The sequence below is a fragment of the Lissotriton vulgaris genome, chromosome 10 (assembly GCF_964263255.1).
Source record: "Lissotriton vulgaris chromosome 10, aLisVul1.2, whole genome shotgun sequence".
Taxonomy (NCBI): domain Eukaryota; kingdom Metazoa; phylum Chordata; class Amphibia; order Caudata; family Salamandridae; genus Lissotriton; species Lissotriton vulgaris.
In genome coordinates, this window is record NC_141698.1 from 450,869,790 (window position 1) to 450,893,392 (window position 23,603).

The following is a 23,603-nucleotide window of genomic DNA, read 5'->3' on the forward strand; positions in this document are numbered from 1 at the left end:
ATGATGTGTAAAACCCCACCGAGAATCCATCCTGCCCCGGTGATTTGAGGAGTTTAAGTTGTGATATCGGCCCAATCACGTCCCCAAGCCGGATGGGGCACGTCTAGCATTTCCACCTGGTCCCTAGATATTGTGGACATGTGTACCCCCTCCAAATATGATGTTATAAGTTGCTCCGACCTGGCCTCCCACTTATGTAATTCAGCATAGGAGTCCATGAATGTGAGAGCTATATCCTCATCTTCTACAAATTCCTTCCCTTTGCTATTCCTAATAGCCTGGATATTTGTCTGTTGGCTCCTAGCCCTGAGTTTATTTGCCACCATGCACCCTGTCCTATCCCCCCTACGTAATAGTAGTGATTAGTCTCAACGCCGCTTACTAAGCTCTATCAAGATCCAGCCCCGCCAGCTGCGCTCTCCCCGCCTTCAACTGTTTCCATACCCTTGGCGCTTACGTCCTTCTATGAACCCGTCCTAATTCTAAAACGTGTGCCGAAAATTGGTCCCTCTTAACCCTATGTTCCTTATTCTCTGCTGCTATAGCAATTAGCTCACCTCTCGCCACTGCCATCAGCGCCTCCCACAGCGTGGCTATACAAATGTCTGGAGTGTCATTCACATCTGAAAGAGACACATTAGTGATGGATTCCTTACCTTAGAATATCCCCAGGCGTCAGACTGGATCCGGAAAGTTTTGCTAGCAGTACCCCTGCGCGACAGTAGGTGGCGTCGTGCGGCTCCACGTTCCACGCTCCACGTTGCTCACGTCGTATGCGCCGAGATTGGCGTCACAGTGACTACTTTGGCACCACCCATGCGCGCTGACGTCAGTTCTTTCTTTTTACGCGCCAGTAAGCACAGATCCGGTTAGAGCCGTATCTCAGTAATTTTTTTACTATCTTTTTGAGACTTTTTGTCTCGTGTTGGTTTTCTCTGGTGCAAGTAGGGATGCCTGGTTTTAAGTCCTGCGGGCCTGCCGTCGCAATATGTTGGTGGCGTACCCTCACAACGTCTGTCTCTACTGCCTGGAGCGTGACCATGACTCCCGGTCCTGTCTGGACTGTAGGGCTATGGCCCCGAAGGCCTTGAGGGAGCGGCGCCGGAAGTTGCTTGAAGTTTGGCACTCGTCCCCGTGATGCTCGAGGTACTGGGGTCGTTCCCGTGACCGCTCACGGAGCCGTCATCACTGCTCCTCTGGATCCAACTCTTTACCCTCTGATTTGGGTAAGAGACAACACAAAAAGAAGACTAAGAAGCGTTTTCACTCTCCTGAAGTCGGTCCTCGGATGCGGACAAGGGGGACCGGGGCTCTGCCCCTCTGGCTCCTTCGGAGCCTGGGAGTCTCGCGGCCTACCCACCTTGCCCGGGTACGTCCGGGACTCCCGCACAAATGCAAGAACTCCTTGCTGCCATGGACTGCCTGTTCAGGCCTCGGGTTCCCGCCAGTGCGCCTTCGGGCACCGCTGTTCCGTGTCAGGATCCCGCTGGTCCATCGACTCCTCCGGCGGATCCAGCCCTGCCGCCGCAGGATCCTGCGCCGCTGGCTCCGGCCTCGGCGCCAAGAGGTCCCTTGCTTCCGTCACCGGTGTCGGCTCTGGCACCGGCGGCGCCCTCTGCTCCGCCAGCGGCGCCGCAGTGGATACCACTGGTTCCACCTCTGCCCTGGTTCCCAGACAGATTTGTTCCCGCCGGGGATCCTAATTGGGACATGGCACCGTTCCTGCCGCCGTTTATTTCTTCCCCGGTCCCTGCTCCTCCGCCGAGGCCGGTGCCTACTACGCTGGCGGTGGAGGATGGCTGGGAGGGGTCCGAGGACCTGCTTGTTCGTCAGTGTGATTCTGAGCAGGACTGGGTGGACGACTTGGAGAAGGCCGGCAACCTTGACGTCTCCTCTGATCCGGGGTTTGGCTTTAACCCGCCCACTATGGAGGATGGTGCTTTGTATACGGTGGTGCTCCGTCGGGCAGCTGAGGTCCTTGACCTCGATCTCCCCAAGGGGACCCTTAAGACTAATCTTTTCACTGAGGTGCTTCATTCGGCGTCCACTTCATCGTAGCCGGTGCTGCCCTTTAATGATGCCCTTAGCGAAGTCTTGTTGGGCACTTGGTCATGGCCCGCCACTTGGGCCCCAGTGGATAAGAACGTCGCCAGGCGTCAACGCCCGGCGCCGGGTGCCCCTGCCTTTCTGACTACTCATCCCACACCGGAGAGTTTAGTCATTCAACCTTCGACGTCCCAGAGTGCTTTTCCCACGGCTCAGCCGGATAAGGACTCTAAGAAGTTGGAACAGTTTGGTAAGCGGTTGTTCTCATCGGTCAGCTTAGGGCTGCGGTCGGTGAACACCACATGCCTTTTGGGCCGCTAGTCTCACGCGGTGTGAGATACCATTGCTGAGGTGTTGCCTCAGTGTCTGTAGGAGGTCCAGACTGTGCTGTCTCAGGCTGTGGATGAGGGTAAGGATGTGGCTAGGTTCGCCATTTGTTGTGGCTTGGACACCGCGGACTCCCTCGGTAGGGCAATCTCCACGACTGTGGCGTTTCGTTGCCACACCTGGTTGAGGTCTACCGGGTTCTCCCTGGACGTCCAGAGCTTGCTCATGGACATGCCTTTTGGCGGCACTCGCCTGTTTGGTGATAAGGCCGACACTGCACTGGAGCTTTTTAAGGACTCTCGAGCTACAGCCAAGTCTTTGGGCCCTTCCACCACGTGACTGGCCACGTCTACCTTTCATTCCTTTCGTGGTCATGGCAGAGGCGCCCCTGCCCATTCGTTCAGCCAAAAGCCTGCGCAGAACCACACTCGGCGCGCCCGTGGTCATGGAGGCCGCCGGTGTGGCTCCAGGGGCTGGCGTGAGGGTCAGTCCACCTTGAAACCCTCCTAGTCTAAGCTTCAGGGCGCACACCACGCCTGTGGGTGGCAGGATTCGACATCACCTTCCCCACTGGTGTTATGTCACTTCCGACAGGTGGGTGCTGCAACTCGTCCGGAGGGGTTACTCCCTCCACTTCGAGTCTACCCCACCCCCCAGCCATGCCACCTCCGTTACACTGCATGTCGGAGGATCACTTCGCACTTCTCCAACAGGAAGTTCTGGACCTCTTGGCCAAGGGGGCCATCAAGCACGTTTCTGGGCCAAAGGTGGGACGTGGTTGCTATTCCCACTACTTTCTGGTCCCCAAGAAGCGCAAAACTTGTGCCCCATTTTGGACCTCATGAACTCCAATTGCTTCCTCCGGAAGGAGAAATTTAAGATGTTTACTCTGGCTCAGGTCTTGGCTGCCCTCGACCCTGGAGACTGGATGGTAGCGATGGACTTGCAGGACGCATATTTTCACATCCCCGTCCTGCCGGCCCACCGGCGTTACATGCTGTTCACGGTAGGCCAGGAGCATTTTCAGTTTGCCGTGCTCCCTTTCGGCCTTACCAGCTCCCCTCGGGTGTTCACGAAAGTGATGGCGGTGGTCGCAGCCTATCTGCGCAAGTCAGGGGTGTCAGTCTTCCCCTACCTCGACGACTGGTTGTTTAAGGTGGGCTCGCTCCAAGCAGTTGTCACCCACCTTCAGACTACGGCCGACTTCTGCATTTGCTGGGGTTCTCCATCAACGTGCCGAAGTCGCCCCCTTAGTCCCTCTCAGAAGCTCCCTTCATCGGAGCGGTTCTGGATTCAAAGCGGTTTCGGGTTTATCCTCCCAAGCAGCGAGTCCGGGATATTCAGGCTATGATTCTGATCTTTCAGCCTCTATTCTGGGTTTCAGTCAGGAATACCCTCCGGCTCCTAGGCCTGATAGTCTCCTGCATCCGGCTAGTGCAACATGCCAGATGGGATATGCGGGCTCTGCTGTGGGATTTGAAGTTCCAGTGGGTGCAGCATCAGGGTAACCTGTCCGATCATATCCAGATCTCGGAGGGCACTGCACAACAATTGTAGTGGTGGCTCACGAATCGCGATTGGGTCAATGGCAGGTCCCTCTCCCTTTCCCTACAGGAGTACACAGTGGTGATGGATGCGTCCCTCCTGGGATGTGAAGGCCACTTGGGAGAGGCGGAGATCAGAGGCCTCTGGTCTCCGGCGAAGTCCCGACTCTATATCAACCTTTTGGAGCTTCGGGCGATCCGACTTGCACTGGTGTCATTCCTTCCCTCTGTCCAGGGAAGTGTGGTGCAGGTGTTCACAGACAACACCAAAACCATGTGGTATTGCAATAAACCGGGCGGGGTGGGGTTGTGGACCCTATATCCGGAGGCTCTGCGCCTCTGGGCACAGCTGGAACATCAAGGCAGCCAGGTTCTCTGAACGCCAGGGTGGACAAACTCAGCCGCCGGTGCTTGATGGATCACAAATGGCGTCTGAACTCTGGTGTGGCGCAAGGTCTCTTTCAGCAGTGGGGAGAGCCTTGGTTAGATCTATTCGCCAACAAAGAGAACGCGCAATGTCATCAGTTCTGCGTGTTGGAATTTTCAAGGCGGCACTCGCTCTGTGACGCTTTTCGTCGCAAGTGGAGTTGCGGTCTATTGTACGCCTTTCCGCCTATACCACTTCTGCCCAGAGTGCTGAAGAAGATTCTGCGCGACTGGGCCTAAGTCATTCTGGTGGCCCCGGACTGGGCACAAAGGTACTGGTATCTCCAGCGACTCAATATGGCGATTGATCCCCCAATCCGACTGCCTCTCCGGGAAGATCTTCTGTCGCAGCTGCAGGGGGCCGTCCTCCACCCAAACCTGCCCAGCCTCCACCTCTATGCGTGGAGATTGAGCGGCGACAGTTGACAGCTTCCTCCTGAAGTCTGTGATGTCATTCTGGCAACCGGGCGTCCCTCCATGAAAACGGTATACTCCTGCAGGTGGAACAAGTTTGTTGCATGGTGCACATCTAAGTCTGTGGATCCCCTTTCTACCCTTCTTTCCGAAGTTCTTTTGTTCCTTCTTTCCTTGGCCCAGCAGGGCTCTTCTCTGGGCACTATCAAAGGTTATCTTTCTGCCATCTCTGCCTTTCTACGGCTTCCAGATCAGCCTTCTCTTATTAAGTCCCCGGTTGTTAACCGTTTTCTGAAAGGCATTATGCACACTTTTCCTCCTGTGCCGTTCATCATGCCTCAATGGGACTTAAACCTTGTCTTGACATTTCCTTGACATTTCTCATGTGCGCTCCATTTGAGCCCCATCATAACTGTCCCTCACGTCGTCTAGACGGCTTTCCTGGTAGCTATCACTTCTACCAAAAGGATGAGTGAGCTTCAGGCCCTTTCTTCCAAACCTCCATTCCTTTCTGTTCATCCGGACAAGATGGTTTAGAGGACCCGTCCTTCTTTCTTGCCAAAGGTTGTCACGCCCTTCCACATCGGGCAGACCATCACTTTGCCCACCTTCTTTCCGCCTCTGCATCCTTCAAAAGAGGGAGAGGCTTCACCGTCTGGACCCAAAATGTGCGTTCTCCTTCTACCTGAGCGGCACACAACAGTTCCGGGTGGATGACCAGCTCTTTATTTATTTATTTATTTATTTATTTTATTTCTTTATTTTAATTTCTTGTATCGCGCTGGACTCGACCACGTAAGGGATATCTCCGCGCTTTGTTCGCCGTGGATAACAGACTTCAGTGCTTCTGCGGGAAAGCTATAGAGGGATTATATTTCTTGGAACAGAAGTGTTTTTAAGGTTTTCCTAAAGGAGAGGTGGTTGGTGATTTGTCTGAGACTGATGGGAAGTTTGTTCCACAGAGTCGGTCCTATAAGTGATAGGGCACGACCCCCTTGTCTGGTCTTCTTAATTAATGGAGTTTCCAGTAGAAGTTGGTTGCTAGATCGTAGAAGACGATCCGGTTTGTATAAATGAAATTTTTGAGCAGGATATTTGGGGCCATCTCCAAAGAGGCATTTGTGCACTGTACAACAAATTTTAAATTTAATACGTTGCCGTATTGGTAGCCAATGGAGCTCCCTCAAGAGGGCTTTAGACTGAGTTCTTGTGAGGGCATTAAGAATTAATCTAGCCGCCGTGTTTTGGACCACCTGCAATCGGTTCAATGCATCCTCATTAGCTGATATTAAAAGGCCGTTGCAGTAATCTAACCGACTTATCACCAAGGCCTGTACAAGGGTCTTTCTGTGGATGTCAGGTAGAAGAGGGAAGACTCGCCTCAACAGACCAATTGTTCGAAAACATGCTCCTGTAATAAAATTTGCATGCTCTTTTAGGGTTAGATTCTGATCAAGCTTCACTCCCAGGTTTTTGACTGACGGCTTTGGGCAGGGTACAGGTCCTTTCTTAGCTATGTGGGCGCCAAAAAAAGTTAAACCATGCACAAGCGGACTATCTCCCGGTGGGTCGTTCTGTGCATCAAAGCATGTTACTCCTTAGCCAAGAAGGAGGCTCCTGTGGGATTGCGTGCCCATTCGACGAGGGCAACTGCAGCCACTACTGCTCTGGGATGAGAAGTTCCTTTGCAGGACATCTGTCAGACAGCTACGTGGGCCTCGCTGCACATGTTTACAAAGCACTACTGCCTTGACAGTCAGGTCGGGAGGGACGGCTTCTTTTGCCGTTCAGTGACTTTCTGGTGTAATCCTGTTCGGAGACCCACCTCTGCGGTTAGTATGGCTGGGGTATCTATTCTTAAGGTAAGGAATATATCACTAACATGTCTCTTTCAGATGCACAAGTTACTACATGTGTAACGATATATCTGTAAGAGACATTAGTTAGTGATAGATTGCTTACCGCCCCACCCTTCCTTCCCGCTCTGCGAACTGATTACTAGGGTTAAGGTCATCCCTTTCAGGGCCCTAGTTTTAAGCACCAATGGTCAGTATCTTGCATGTCTCTGCGTTCCTGGCGCGGAAAGTCGGGTACAGAACTGACAGCACGCATAGGTGGCGCCTAAGTACCCTCCGTGACGTCATCTCGGAGCTGACGATGGCAGTGACGGACGCAGAGCCGCAGGACGCCACCTACTGACGCGCAGGGGTACTACTAAGCAAAACTTTCCGGATCCAGTCTGACGCCTGGGGATATTCTAGGGTATGGAATCTATCACTAACTAATGTCTCTTACAGATATATCATTACACAAGTAGTAACTTGTGCAACAGGCAATTGTCCTTGCAGGGCAACTCTAGCTGGTCCAGCAAGCAAGGCGTGTACAATAAATTGGGTCATACATCGATATAAGACAACAAAAACATTGTATAAAGCTCAAGTCTGCACTAAATTGATATTACCTAAATCTGAATATGGGTTGTATTCCACTGGTGCTGGCCAGGTGGCCCCTTAAATACTTAAAGGGCCAGTCGGACAGTGCAAAGCACTTGGGAAAGGATGCAATACAAGTACTGAGGAAATTAGTGGAGCTAACTTCATCTAGTCAGTAAATTACTATATCATTTACTTGAAATGTTGAAATGAGAAAATTAATAAGGTGTGGAGGTGGCTCCAGTTCAGGTTAATGATGTTGTAAAATGGTGAATTTCTCCTGCATGTGTAGTTTTTTTCTTTTTTAAATGATATGCATCAGAATTACAATTGTGTAGTGAATATGAATGTATGGGGTAGTATTTTCTTTAATATGTTTAGATGACCTCTTACATTCTCATCTCTTTGCAGCAAGTTTCATCTCTCCAGATAAAAATCGTAAGGTGATGCCAGCAGTCCCTGGAAATGCTAATGACACTTCTTTACTTGGCCCGAGCCTGCTGGATGGGAATTCACGGGATTCTTTTGTTTCACGGTCTCTAGCAGATGTTGCTGAGGTATTTGAGGATCCATTATCCACTGCATGAAAAGTGTATTCTATTATAACTGCCAGGTTTAGCATGTATTTGGATATTACAGTTGTAAAATGTAAATGAGGAATAGTTTTATTGTAAATAAAAATATATGTTTGAGGCATATGAGCTGCAGATTGCACACTATGCATAGATTGCCACCTAGTGTTGGGCCCGGATGTTTGCAGTTTGTTTTGTAGAAAAGTCTTTGGAAGTCACGGAATAGGTTACTCCTCCTTTGGATGATACTGTGCATGGTCATCGGCTCCATCCCCAGATTGTTTTTTTCCGCCACCTGGCTCGGATGTATTTCCAGCGCTCCGTGTTGAAACCGAATTCCTTCGGCGCGCAATCCTCACAAACTTTCAGAAAATACGTTTTGAACACTTCTCCACTCGACGCTATTCTAAAACGTCGAATACTTCAATTCCGGTCGTCGTCGACGGCCTTCGGGCCTAACTAGGCCTCAACTCCAGCTCATGGAAAGGACGCATTCAAGAAGTGTCCTCAATGTGGGTCGAAGTTTCCCCACACCGACCTTCACGAGGTGTGTAACCTCTGCCTTTCTCTGGAGCACGAGGCAAGGGACTGTTCAGCTTGTGCCTCTTTCCGCTCCAAAAAGACTATCCGGGACCGAAGAGCGAGAAGAACAATGGCTCGATCTTCATCCTCCATTCCGGACGACATCTTTGAGGAAGGGGTCAACGTCCCAGAACAACAGGACGTCGACAGCGGTTCCGAACATGAAGAAGATTCGGATGTCGAGGACGTCACTCCAGCGCAGCGGGTCGTAAGTAAGACCGTTGACCCGACCCTTCCTCAACACACCCAAAGAAGACCCGGTTACGACACTCCGCTTCGAGTGCCCCACCGTCGGGCCCGGCAAAGAAGCCAATTAAGCCTTCGGGCAACTCGGGCTCAAGTCAGTCTTCCCATGTGCCGGCACCAACTTACCGGCTCCGAAAAAGACATTGACACCGGCTACGCCAACGCCCAAACCATCGGCGCCGAAACACACAACTCCTTAGGCGCCAAAACCCAGGTCGGAACCAAGCAAAGCTTCGGATTCCAAAAAACCGCCAGAACCAAAAAAAGCATTGGATCCAAAGAAACAACCGGATCCGAAAACAACACCCGACCCGAAAAAACCTTCGGAACCGAAAAAACATTCGGAGCCGAAAAAGACTCCTGCTTCCCCGACAAAGGACATTGTCACAAAACCAAAACAAGCCGCTTTGGTGCCGAAACCTCCCATAACACCAAAAGATCGGCCTCTGGCAGAGGACGTATATGTTCCGGACGCTGCCCAAAAGACTCTGGCTAAGGACCCAATAACTGGACTGTTGATTTTGGCCTCAAAGAAGCGACCACTGGACAAGTCCACTCCAGCTCCGCTTGCAAAGACGAAGGACATGGCTACCTCGCCTTTAAGACCGCCTTCCCCTTCTCCTCCACCTATGCCATCGCCACAATCTCCCATACCACAGCATTCCCCTACACCTTCTCATATAGATGATAGTTCTGATGATATGGGGGGTAATATGCCTGATCCAGACACACCTACAGGATCACCTGACACTTGGGTTGATTACATCACTCCAGATGTACCAAATGTTGCTGAGGATGACTTATACACCTCACGGCCTTCCCCACCTGAAGACATTATAGCCTTTAACGAGCTAATACACAGAGCTGCACAATATCAGTGGAGAAGTGTGGCTCAGGGGTTAGAGGCGGCAGACCCTGAAGCTGAGATCGGCCCTGGACCAGGGTTCAATTCCCCGCCTCGACGGGTCTTGGGCTAAAAAATTCCACGGACTCAATAATTCTCGCTCCGGTGCCTTCTCGACTCACAGGTTCACACTCTGCGACTCTGGGCAATAGCTTGCTTAATCTCCACAACGGCGCCTCGCGGCGGGATGCCTGGCTTTCACCTTGTGGATACCCTGCCGGGGTTATCTCACAGGGGAATACCAGGACGGGTTCCCTAAGCAAGCGCTTAGATACCGACCTCGGTCAGTGATTTGCGCTATATAAATACATGTACATTTACATTTACATCACGGGGTAGACATGCATACAGCCCCTGTGTACGAGGACTTCCTGATGGATCTCTTTGATAACGCACAAAGGTCAGCATCCATCTTACCAACGCTCAAAGGAGTAATCAAACACGCTGCTGAAGTCTTTAAAGACTCAGTCAGGACTAGAATCATTAATCCTTGTATAGAGAAGAAATATAAAGCCGCCCCTTCAGACCCGGAATACTTTAAGGGGCCTGTACCACTAGACTCACTTGTAGTTTCCAACGCACGCAAGAGAGCTAACTCGCAAACATCAGGTGATGCTGCCCCACCAGATAAGGAGTCTAAGCTACTAGACGCATCAGGGAAGAGAACTGCGTCTCAAGCTGCAAACATCTGGTGTATCGCCAAGACACAAGCATTGCTAGCCAGATATGATAAAGCACATTATGACGAATTGGAGTCAATAATGAGACACCTCCCTGATAAGTGCAGAGATAGGGCACATGAACTCATCCAAGAGGGAAAAAACATTACAAATACCTCCATCAGATGTGCCCTTGACGCAGCGGATACTGCGTCTAGAACAGTTAACACCAGCGTCCTGCTACGCAGACATGCCTGGCTACGTATATCAGGATTCAAACCTGAGGTACAAAATGCCATTCTGAATCAACCTTTCGATGAGCAGCACTTATTTAGACCCAACGTGGATGTATCTCTTTAAAAAAATTGAAAAAAGATACAGACACCGCCAAATCTATGGGAGCCCTGCAGTCGCAGGCTCTCAGACGTTCATTTTGTCGCTCATCATATAGAGGAGCCACCAGAGGATAGTCCTCAGACACAGCCTTCGCCTCATACGAAGCCCCCACACAATCCACTTACGGCAAGGGCTACCAAAGGGGCGGGTCCAGGGGTAACAATAACTAGGGCAGAGGCAAAAATTACAATTCCCGCTCTGCCTCCACCCCTGCCCAATGTCTCCCTTCCCCTTCCCCCACTCCACTCTGGTCGGGGGAAGACTCCAACAGTACCTGCCAGCCTGGGAAAACATCACATCACATCATACAGGTGGGTGTTACAAATTATTCAATCAGGTTACTGTCTAGAACTACAATCTACCCCCCCAAACATACCACCCAGGCAACGTCCAATGTCGCAGGAACATTTAACTTTGCTCAGACAAGAGGTAATATCCCTCTTGCAGAAAAATGCAATAAAGATAGTTCCAAAGCACGAGGAAAATAAAGGAGTATACTCACTGCATTTCCCAATACCAAAAAAGGACAGATCTCTAAATCCCATCTTAGACCTCAGACCTCTAAACATTTACATTCAGTCGGACCATTTCCATATGGTCACACTTCAACAGATCCTTCCACTACTGGGACTAAATGACTTCCTTGCCACTCTAGATCTCAAGGATGCCTACTTCCATATTCCCATCAACTCAGCGCACAGAAAATATCTCAGATTTGTGCTAGACGGACAGCACTACCAATTCAAAGTGCTCCCATTCGGAGTCACAACAGCGCCAAGGGTGTTTACCAAATGCCTAGCAGTGGTAGCAGCACACTTAAGAAGACAGCACATTCATGTCTTCCCATATCTGGATGACTGGCTCATAAAAGCCAGCTCATACAGCCAGTGTGTACAACACACTCACGCTAACATTCAACTGCTTCACGACTTGGGATTCACAGTAAATCACGCCAAGTCGCATATACAATAGTATCTCGGTGCTACAATAAACACCCAGGACCCGATTCACAGAATGAACTTAAGACTAAATCCTAAACTTACTACTATTTGGTATTCACAGAATGCACTTAGTACTTTAGGGATTCACAGAGTGAACTTACTACTTTTGGGATTTATAGAATGAACTTACTACTTTCGGTATTCACAGAATAGATTTAAGACTACTAACTTTAAGTCCACACTCGGGCCAGAAATTCCGGCCCAGAGGTGGAGCTTCCGGCTGGGGGCGGAGCTTACGGCCCAGCGGCGGAGCTTACGGCCCAGAGGCGGAACTTGTGGATTGGAGGCGGAGCTTCCGGCTCGGAGGTTGAGATTTAGCCATGGCTGAAATGTCCAACTCCGGGCCGCAGGCTCCGCCTCAGGGCCATAAGCTCCACCCCCACGCCGGAAGCTCCGCCTCCGGGCCGGAAGCGGACATAAAGTTAGTAGTCTTAAAACTATTCTGTGTATACCGAAAGTAGTAAATTCATTCTGTGAATCCCGAAAGTAGTAAGTTCACTCTGTGAATCCCGAAAGTAGTAAGTGCATTGTGCGAATACCAAATAGTAGTAAGTTTAGGATTTAGTCTGATTTGATGATTTGATTTGACTTATCAATTTGTAAAGCGCGCGAATGCCCGGAGGTGTCTTGGCGCTATGACAGACTGCAAACTTCTGAGACGGGCCACCTTATAAAAACCGCAGTGAATAGCCAAGTTTTTACTGCTTTTCTAAAGGACCCCAGAGATGGGCTATTTTTTATAGATGGAGGCAGCCGGTTTCAGGCCCGTGCTGTGTGCACCAAGAAACTTCTTCCGCCCCAACTGGCCCATCTAAATTTCGGGACTCTGATTAGTTTCAGTTGGCTGGATAGAAGAAGTCTGTCCGGTTCGTACAGTTTCAAGTGGGTCTTCAGGAATTGTGAGCCTGATCCCTGAAGCGCCTTATAGGCCAGGCACAACAATTTGAACTGCACCCTTTTTACTATTGGGAGCCAGTGTATGGTTTTTAGTTTGTGGGCAATTGGCTCATATTTAGGGATGTCAAGCACCAGCCTTGCGGCTGCATTCTGCAGGCGTTGTAGTTTGGCTAGGATCTGTACTCTAGCCCCGGTGTAAATTAAAGAAGTGACGATACCGAGTGCCTGTCTATTTAAAGGGCTGATAAACGACTCAAAATATGGCAGTACTTCCTGCTGACTATGATAAATAGCAAAACCTCAACCACAACTTTCAGTTTCAATTGAAAGCGCAGCAGTTTTACAAAAGTCTGCATTATATTATATACTATGAGCATTTTATGCCACAATATAAATGTTCTTTACACCGGAGCGTCGTGACGTAAGGTATTATCGTATGGAAGGTAAGAGCAGAGAGTGAAAGGGGTAGGGCAGTGGGTGTGGAATGGGAGTGGCTGTGGGAGGGAATCGCACAGCAAATTAAAGCATCACTTCTTCCCAGTACCTTAAATCCCTCCTCTCCAAGCTCCATGGCCGCCGCGTGACACGGCTTGCAAGAGCTGCAGCAGCAGGAGAGGAAGAACCCAAAGGAAAGGGAGGGGAAACCAAAAAGCAAAATAAAGTATAAAATTATAAGGGAAAAAAAAGATAAGTAAAACCGCGCCCTTCCCTTGTCCGCCGCTCTCCTTTGCCTCTCTCTGTCCTCCTGCTTCCCACGAGAAACAATGCCTAACATCGTGCTGTTCAGCGGAAGCTCCCACCAGGACCTCTCGCAGAAGGTGGCCGACCGGCTCGGCCTGGAACTGGGCAAAGTGGTGGCCAAGAAGTTCAGCAACCAGGAGACCAGGTGAGCAGCGCGAGCGGGCTTGTTAACATGAATGCCTCGCGCCCGGGCTGACTGCTCTTGGGAGGGCGGGAATGGCTGGTGAGGGTGCTGCTTGCCATGCTGTCTCCACGTTCCTTGAAGTAACCCGCCCGAGGGAGGCAGTGCACACTTCATGGGTGAGAATTTGAAGAACACAAAATAACAGATGGTCAAGAAGAGCGTTTTTTGGCTGGGCACGCCAGGGCGCAAAATGCGCATGATGGGTGACTATTTTTCCATGTAGGGGTCTTTGGCACAGCTAATTTCAAATCTTTTGTTTTGATCTAGGTCACGAAACGTTGGTGCTTATTGAAGTGCGAGGGTCACTGATCTATGCTGACTTGAACTATTTTTGGGTTATGTCTTCTAAGCCACCCATAAAATTCCAAAGATCGTGACATTTCTGGTGGCTTAGGCCGTTGTTTTAACAAACTAGGAAAAAACAGTTTGACAGAAATGCATCTTTTCCGTTATGGATTCCAGGACCAACACTTGGGGGTGTGTGGGTGAAGCCCCGTGTTGCCATTCTCTTGCTAAGCGTGGTGTTGTGTACTGCTTTAAGCTTAGCGCATGCAGGAAGTAAGGCACTTTGTGGTGTGTATGTAGTTGGAGGGCAGAGAGTTGTAATATACCTCGCGTGCAGCATCTAACTGGCTCCAGAATGCTCTCTCCCCTGACCTTCGGTGTTCCGTGAAGGGCAGGCGCGAACTGGACCTCTAAGTTCCCCTCTGTCACTATCCCGCCATTGCTTGTTTCAACCTTTTAAAATGTGGCATTGATGATGCACTTAGCACGATCGCCGTGAGCGGCAGCGCCTGGGGCCTTAGTTCTTATGACGTTTATTTGTCGAGGTGAATATAAAAATATTGTCGTTGGAGTTTTTTGCTTTCGGCGCGAGTTACCTCCATCAGTCAGGCGGTACATGAAATACCCAGGCATATTTGCCATGGTGTGGACAGGGTTGCCCAAAAGCTTAGCGATGCTGGACGCCCCTCCCCTTTCCTATTTCCCGGCTTGGAGTTAAAACTTTGTTGGCGGCCGACCCTCCCCCACTTAATGCTGGACATACCATGCGTTCTGGCCAGATCCCTTCACTGTTGCTCCTTTTTACTTCAAAAACAGACTTTTCCTTAGATTTTTGCCGACTGTGTTGGTATCCGTGCAATAAGACGTTATACCACAAACCATTATTAGCACAAAATGCAACTTTAAGAAAGGTTTGTAACATCATATGCCAAGTAATACCTATGGAAATACACTAACCTAATTAATCAAACTAATGCATGAAAAATTCTGATTTCCGCTGTCCTTAAACTACCCCAAAGTATAAATATTATTCCAAACAACTTCCCCTACCCTGAAACTTCGTTCTTTGATTATTTTTTTCTTCCCTTGCATACCCCCGTATTTTGCCCTACCAATGGCATATCGCTGGGGTGGAGTGGTGAGCAAAAAAAAACAATGGTCAAATCCAGATCTGTGACTGGGGGGTGAATGTCTGATTTTATCAGCATTCTGTCCACCGTCTGTTCTTTTTGCTGTTTTAGCCCTAAGTGCGTCAGGTATGCCCAGAAGTGGGTCCCAGTGCCACTATATTCAAGCTAGCCTGGTTGATGATGGGATACTCTGAAACCAGTCCCAGGATGCTTGTTTCAGGTCCAGGGATGGCCTAGCTTGGCAGTTCGGGTTGGACTGTTCCCATGGGGAGCAGGGCCAAGACTGGTATTTGCATATGGCTGGGTCCAAACTGGGGTGACGGGGCGAGCAAAATAACAATGGATTAAACTTATATCTGTGACTTGTTTAAATACCTAGTCTTCTCATTCACTGTGCATCTGCAACTCATTGCAAATGCAATAGATCTTTCTGTTTAAAATAAAACACATCCAGGTTTTACATTACCTGCACTCAAAAGCAGTGCATACGTATTGTCACATTCCTTTCTCTTAGAACTCTAAACTGCTTTACTTACTACTACTCTACTAATTGCTCTTTACTAATATATATTTGATACTCTCACTTTACTACTCACACTTTACTACTCTTACATTACTATTCACTCTCTAATACTCTCTCTACTACTTACTCTACAATACTATAATACTCAATACTCACTCTACTACTCACTCTCTACTACTTACTACAAAAAGCAGTTTCTATTATTCACAAATAACTATTAATAAATGTATACTACCTACTACTAATTACAAACAATTAACACTATATAACTCAGTCTACAACTCTGCTACTATACTCACTACTGCTCTACTAATGTAATGCTCACTCCACTACTCACACTTTAATACTCACACTATACTACTCGCTCTAATAAAAACTATTTACCTTTTCCACTACACTACTCACACTTTACCACTCCCACTTACTTACTCACTCTTTACTACTCGTTCCTTACAAATTACACTACACTACTCTCATCTTAGAACTTCCACTTACCTACTTACACTTTACTAATAACTATATAATACTCGCTCAACTACTCACTCTACTACTCTACACCTCTAGCAACCATACTAACTCTATAACTCATTCTATACTACTTACTCTATTTAACACTTTCTACTACTCTAATCACACTCTACTAATAACTCTCTACTATCTACTACTCCATATCTAGAACTATAACTCTATACTAATTCTAATAATCAATAATACCAAACACAATAAGACTCTCTAATACTCTCTACTACTCACTACACTACTCTTTACTACTTGCTCATATTAATCACTCATTACTAGAGACTCCTTACAAATCATACTTTACTACTCACACTTTACTACTCACACTTTACTACTCACACTTTTATATTCGCAACTTTACTACTCACACTTTCATATTCCCTCTCTAATACTCTCTATACTACTCCCACTAACACTCTTCTACATACTCTACAAATATCTAATACAAAATGAAATTCATACTCCCTCTCTAATACTTACTCTGTTGACAAATTTTTACAACTCTCTAAACACAATACTAATAACTTTCTACTATTTACTACTAACAACCTAAAACTCTAGCTCTATACTACTCATTCTAATACAGTACTACTATACTCACTAATACTCTATACTACTCACTACACTTAACACTCCACTACTCACTATTTACCACTCACTCTTTAATATACACTAACTACTCAAACTTTAATACTTGCACTTTAATACTCACTCTCTAAAACTCTCTAATACTCTATAACTCACTACATTTGCTTACTCGCTCACCTACTTTGCACTCACACAACACTATTTACAATAATACACACTAACTACACTACTGTACACATCACTAATAATCACTCTCTATTACTAACTTTAGTAATGTATATCTAAATATAATACTCTACACTCTCTACTACGTGCGCTCTCTAACAATAACAAAAACGAATCACTATTACTCACTAATACTTTAATACTCACTTTCTCATACTCTTGACACACTATACAAAACACTCTACTCTCTACAAGTATAATAACTCTATAATACTCACTCAACTACTCTCATCACCAGCACTCCCTACTACTGTACGCCTCATTCTATAATACTCACTCTCGAATACTCTACCATCAAATACCTATAATACTAACTCTGTACTACTAACCCTACTACAACTCTTCACAATTAAAAACATTAAGTTATTGTCATTATCAATTACATGCCTTTTACTCAATAGATTTCTATAAGAAGATATATAAGACAATTTGTCAAAAGCAATAACAAAAGCTCGAACTTTTAAAAAGCGAAACCGTTGCATTGTAAATGCTTGTTTGTCCGGAGTTTCTGCCTAGTGTTCCAGGGGATAGGATTTCCTGGTATTTTCCTGTGTTCAGGTTGACGGCTTTAGTCTATGTATTTCTCTTCTGGCTGGTCCCACTTCTTTTCGTGGGTCTGTTTATGTCTGGGAGGTCTCCCTTTAGGGGTTGTTCTGGATTTCCCTGGCCCTTGCCTTCGTCTTGCGCTTGGCTTGGTCTGGGCGCTCGGTTTCATGGTACTTGCCAGCTGCCAGCTGCGCACGCCTGCTCTTTCTGGTCTACAGCCGGGGACTCTGGCAGGTGCCCTTGTGCTCCTGCCTCTTGTTCTGTTGGAGCCTTGCGAGACTACGTCTTTATTCTCATGCCTGCCTTTATTGGCTGTGGAGCTGTTCCTGCCTTGTCCGCTGACTCGAGGCTAAGGCCGGTTCAGTTGTCCCCTTCACAGTGTGTTCTCCTGTGGAGGGCTTTGCCTCCATTTCTACCTCTTCTCCTTGGAGTTTGGGGTAATTATTGTTCGAGGCATATGGGCTGCAGATGGTACATTATGAATAGATCGCCATCTGGTGTTGGGCTCGAATGATTGCACTTTGTTTTTCTCTTGGAGAGTCTTTTGTATCTTGGTGACTCCTCCTTTGGTTGGTAGTGCGCATGGGCATCGGCTCCATCCTTAGATTGTTTTTTTCCGCCATCGGGTTCGGATGAGGACTGAGACGCTCCAGATCGACTTCGAAAAGAAGTGAGTTATCGGCGCGTATTCCCTTTCCAATTCGACGGTATTGTTATCGAACGCGTTTCATTTCCATTCCGGCGCGTTTTCGACTTCAACATCGAAGAAAAAACTTTGATCTACGTCGACGAACAGGAGGCCTTTCTCGACGCAGTCAAGCCCGGAGTCCATGGAAAGGACTCCATTCAAGAAATGTCCAACGTGTGGTGCTAAGTTCCCACACAAGGACCTACACGAGGTGTGCAACCTCTGCCTATCGCCTGAACACGAATCCAGGGACTGCGAAGCCTGCGCAGCATTCTCCTCCAAGTCGACAATTAGAAATCGTCGAGCTCGAAGACACGAAGTTTCCAGAATGCAGTCGGAGGCGATCCCGGAGCTGTTCGGAGACGAGCAACTTGAGGAAGAAGAGGATCATGAGGATCAGTCGGGGTCGGAAGGGGACGAGTCGGAGGTCGAAGAACTCGACGTGCAACAAACCGTGAGTGACGACGTCCCCTTACCAAAAAACCGACCCCGTGTGGTAACGACCCCGCCTTCGAGCCCGGTCAAACCGCAGAAAAAAGTTTCTGACGCCCCGCCTTCGGGCCCGGCAACGAAACCGAAACTAAAACCGAAACACTCGGTCTCCCACCATGTCGGATCCGAGAAACGGTCGACATCGACTTCGACACCGAAGCTTCATGCAGGGGAAAGCTCGGCATCGAAACATTCCATGTCGAAACAGAAACATGATTCGACGTCGAAGACTCACTCGACACCGAAGAAGTCGGAATCGAGTAAACACTCTGTGCCGAAAACACCGAACATTGACGATCGAAAACAAAAGCACCTTTCGGAACCAAGGCCTTCGGTACCGATACAGGAGCAGCAAACAGATCCCAAACAAAAGATTTTGTTTATCGATCCGCAAACTGGCAAAGTAGTGACGAAGAAGAGGAAGAATGAACAGATAGAAGACAAATCTCTTCCTTCAAAAAAGAGAACACTGGGGACAAATACAACTCCTCCTACTTCTCCTCGACCTAAAGTCACACCCTTTTCTCCTATTCCTCACACTATGCCAAACATTCCTGCACCTTCTACACCAAGACCATCTACACCTCAGTCTGATGTAGACAGTGATCCAGGGGAGGGAGAACCTCAAGGGGATGATGAAACTATCCCAGATAAGGATGACCCATGGGAAAATTATAACGTAGGGTCAGATGATGACAACGACCCAGAGTTATATCCGTCAAAGCCTTCACCACCTGATGATAACACAGGGTTTGTACAGCTCATTAATAGGGCAGCAAAATATCATACGGTAGATATACATACAGAAACTCTAATAGAGGACTTCCTATTAGAGACGCTACCTAATGCACAAAGAACATCAGGTACTCTACCTATGCTGAAGGGTCTTCTCAGTCACACAGAAGAAATATTCAAAGACCCAGTGAGGGCTAGGGTGTTAAACCCAAGAATTGATAAAAAATATAAGGCGGCTCCAAAGGATCCAATATTTATCAAAGGGCAGGTACCTCTGGACTCGCTTGTAGTTTCAAACGCTCCTAAAAGAGCGAACTCTTTATCTACAGGAGAGGCTCCTCCACCTGATAAAGAGTCAAAATTAATAGATGCATCAGGCAAGAGAGTAGCATCACAAGCGGCAAATAGCTGGCGTATAGCCAATACACAGGCACTACTTGCATGTTATGACAGGGCACATTATGATGAATTAGAAAAACTCATCACACATCTCCCCAAAGAATATCAGAAAAGGGCAGATCAGTTAATACAGGAAGGAAAGATAATAACTAATACTTCCATTAAGTGCGCCCTAGACGCAGCAGGCACTGCAGCAAGATCCATCAACACCAGTGTCATGTTAAGGAGACATGCATGGCTTAGAATCTCAGGATTCAAACAGGAAGTACAAACGTCCTTATTGAACCAACCCTTTGATCAAAAAACACTTTTTGGCTCAAGCACAGATGAGACATTAGAAAAAATGCAAAAAGCTACAGAAATGGCTAAGTCAATGGGAGCATTGCAACAGACAACACAAAGAGGTTCCTTTCGTAGATCCACCTATAGAGGAGGCTCAAAAAATACAGGAACAAATCAGCAATCCACCTCTTTCACACCTACATCACCCAAAGGTAATTCAAGAGGTAGTTACAGGGGTAACAACAACAAAGGTAGAGGCCGCGGAAATATTAACAACCGCAACGCCTCAACCCCAAAACAGTGACTTGATAGAACTTCCCCCAGACCACATAACACCGGTCGGGGGACGTCTATCACAGTTCCTACCTGTCTGGGAAAACATCACATCAGACAAGTGGGTGAGACAGATTATCCAACATGGTTATTGCCTAGAACTCACAGCTACCCCACCAAACATCCCCCCCAAACAGCATCCAATGAGTCAAGATCATATGACATTGTTAAAGGAAGAAGTACTAGCACTGTTACAAAAGCATGCAATAGAGAAGGTTCCAAAACATCAACAAGGGACAGGAGTATACTCTCTATACTTCCTAATCCCCAAAAAAGATGGGTCCCTAAGACCAATCTTAGACCTAAGACCTCTCAATGCATACATAAATTCGGAACATTTCCACATGGTCACGCTCCAACAGGTACTCCCTTTACTGAAGAAAGGGGACTTTCTTTCTACACTGGATCTAAAAGACGCTTACTTTCATATCCCAATTCACAAAGCCCACAGGAAATACCTAAGGTTTGTAGTGGAAGGACAACATTATCAATTCAAAGTCCTTCCGTTCGGGGTCACAACGGCACCAAGAGTGTTCACAAAATGCCTAGCTGTGGTGGCAGCACACCTGAGAAGACAACAAATACATGTCTTCCCATACTTGGACGATTGGTTAATAAAGGCCAAGTCACAGGAAGAATGTCTTCACAACACACAGAAGACAATTCAATTGCTGCACCACCTAGGGTTTCCGGTGAACTACAAAAAAATCACACCTGCAACCAAACAAGATTCAGCAATACCTGGGGGCTACTATAGACACAGAAAGAGCAATAGCATACCCCAACCCTATCAGGATACAAACAATGGTCGGGTTAATACAAAGATTTCAACCACAACACTCACTACCTGCACAAGTGTTTATGCAACTGTTAGGCATGATGTCCTCCTGCATACTGCTAATACCACATGCCAGACTACAAATGCGTCCACTACAGGCGTGTCTAGCGACACAGTGGAATCAGGCTCAAGGTCAGATTACAGATCTGGTGTTGGTGGACGACCGTACGCATCGCTCTCTGAAGTGGTGGAACACAACAAACATTTCCAAAGGACGGTCGTTCCTAGAACCGATTCCACAAGTGATAATAACAGCGGACGCATCGCTCTCGGGATGGGGAGCGCATATGGACAAATACACAGTGCAGGGGAAGTGGAGTGTGCAGCAAAAGAAACTGCACATCAACTACTTGGAACTATTAGCGATATTTCTAGCACTAAAAGCTTTCCAAATGCAAATAACAAACAAGGCAGTCCTGATCAGAACAGACAACATGACTGCAATGTATTATATTCAAAAACAGGGGGGGGACACTCTCTCCAACTATCCAAACTAGCACAGGACATTTGGAGATGGGCCATTCCTCAAAAGATCTATCTGTTAGCAGAACACCTACCAGGAGTTCAAAATCAGATAGCAGACATCCTAAGCAGACAGTCAGAACAAGTACACGAATGGGAGCTGCACGACCAAATACTGCAGCCATTCTTCCAAAGATGGGGGCAACCAGAGATAGATCTGTTTGCCAATCATCAGAACGCAAAATGCCAAAACTTCGCATCCAGGTACCCACACCAACGGTCCCAGGGCAATGCACTATGGATAAATTGGTCCAACAGATTTGCTTACGCTTTCCCCCCTCTCCCACTAATTCCGTTAGTTGTTCGGAAGCTGCAGCAGCACTCAATGACAATGATACTAGTGGCACCTACGTGAGCAAGACAGCCGTGGTTCACCACGCTACTACAACTCTCACAGGTGCCACATCAAAAGCTAAGATTATTACCCATGCACCTTACACAGAACCATGGAGAAATAATGCACCCAGATCCCAAACAATTGAACCTAGCGATCTGGCTCCTGAGGTCATAGAGTTTGGATATTTAGATTTACCACCAGAATGTATGGAAATCATTAAACAAGCAAGACGTCCTACCACCAGAGCATGCTATGCAGCAAAGTGGAAGAGGTTTGCTATACACTGTAACAGTAAGCACATCAACCCTCTGGACGCATCCACTAAACAGATCATTTGCTATTTACTACACTTGCAGCAATGTAGCTTAGCATACACCTCTATCACAGTTCATCGCGCAGCTATAGCGGCGTACCTACAAAACAGGCAACATCTTTCCCTGTTTAAAGTACCAGCAATTAAAGCTTTCATGGAGGGACTCAAAAGAGTCATTCCACCAAGACGACCACCTTCCCCAGTCTGGAATCTCAACATAGTACTTACCAGACTAATGGGGCCACCATTTGAACCTATGCATAGGTGTGAAATACAATTCCTCACATGGAAGGTGGCCTTCCTCATAGCTATCACGTCACTTAGAAGAGTAAGTGAGTTGCAGGCTTTTACGATTCAAGAACCATTTATGCAGTTACACCAAAATAAAGTGGTTCTTAGAACAAACCCAAAATTCCTACCAAAAGTAATTTCTGCATTCCACATCAATCAGTCAGTGGAATTACCGGTTTTCTTTCCAAAACCACAAACGGTAGCGGAGAGGGCCCTACATACATTGGATGTCAGAAGGGCAATATTGTACTATATAGAAAGAACACAAACTTTCAGAAAGACAAAACAGCTATTTGTTGCGTTTTCTCCTACACATTAGGGCAATCCCATCTCTATAGCGGGCATTGCCAGATGGATTGTAAAATGTATTCAAATATGCTACTTAAAAGCAAAGAGAACATTAACTGTTCCTCCTAGAGCTCACTCTACACATAAACTAGGAGCATCTACGGCATTTTTGGGAAACATTCCACTAGATGACATATGCAAAGCAGCTACCTGGGTTACACCGCACACCTTCACAAAGCACTATTGTGTAGATGTGCACACAACACAACAAGCTAGAGTGGGACAAGCTGTATTAAAGACTTTATTTCAGGCAGTTGCAACAGACACGGGCGACCACCGCTAGGGAGAGAACTCCTGTATAGTCTATTCATAATGTACCATCTGCAGCCCATATGCCTCGAACGGAATATGCTACTTACCAGTATGCATCTGTTCTTGGCATAGAGGGCTGCAGAGTGGTACATGCCCTCCCAGCCTCCCCGGAAACCTGTGTCTGTTCCAACATTATCTTATTTAGATACACTTACATGGGCATTCCTATCTGTATTCTATCATACTACTCCATCTAACCCTACTATGGCAAAACAATCTAAGGATGGAGCCGATGCCCATGCGCACTACCAACCAAAGGAGGAGTCACCAAGATACAAAAGACTCTCCAAGAGAAAAACCAAAGTGCAATCATCCGAGCCCAACACCAGATGGCGATCTATTCATAATGTACCACTCTGCAGCCCTCTATGCCAAGAACAGATGCATACTGGTAAGTAGCATATTCCTTCTTCCTTGTTACCCCTCTACTGTTGTCTGTCCCTCCGGTGCTTTCTGGCAGATGTCCCTGGTACCTTGGTTGGGCTTTTGGTATCCCGGCCTCCCTTCGCCTCGTCCTTGCTTCCTT

General features: G+C 47.5%; 1 protein-coding gene across 2 annotated transcripts in view; it reads left to right on the forward strand.

The window, feature by feature from the left end:
- The window catches only part of CRAMP1 (cramped chromatin regulator 1), a 1,243,281-nt gene that overhangs the window by 1,153,631 nt on the left and 66,047 nt on the right, over nt 1-23,603 (forward strand). For both annotated transcript variants that reach the window (XM_086941303.1, XM_086941302.1), the window contains exon 20: nt 7,601-7,746. In XM_086941303.1, coding sequence (XP_086797429.1) covers nt 7,601-7,746 — 146 coding nt within the window. The remainder of the gene's footprint in view (nt 1-7,600; nt 7,747-23,603) is intronic.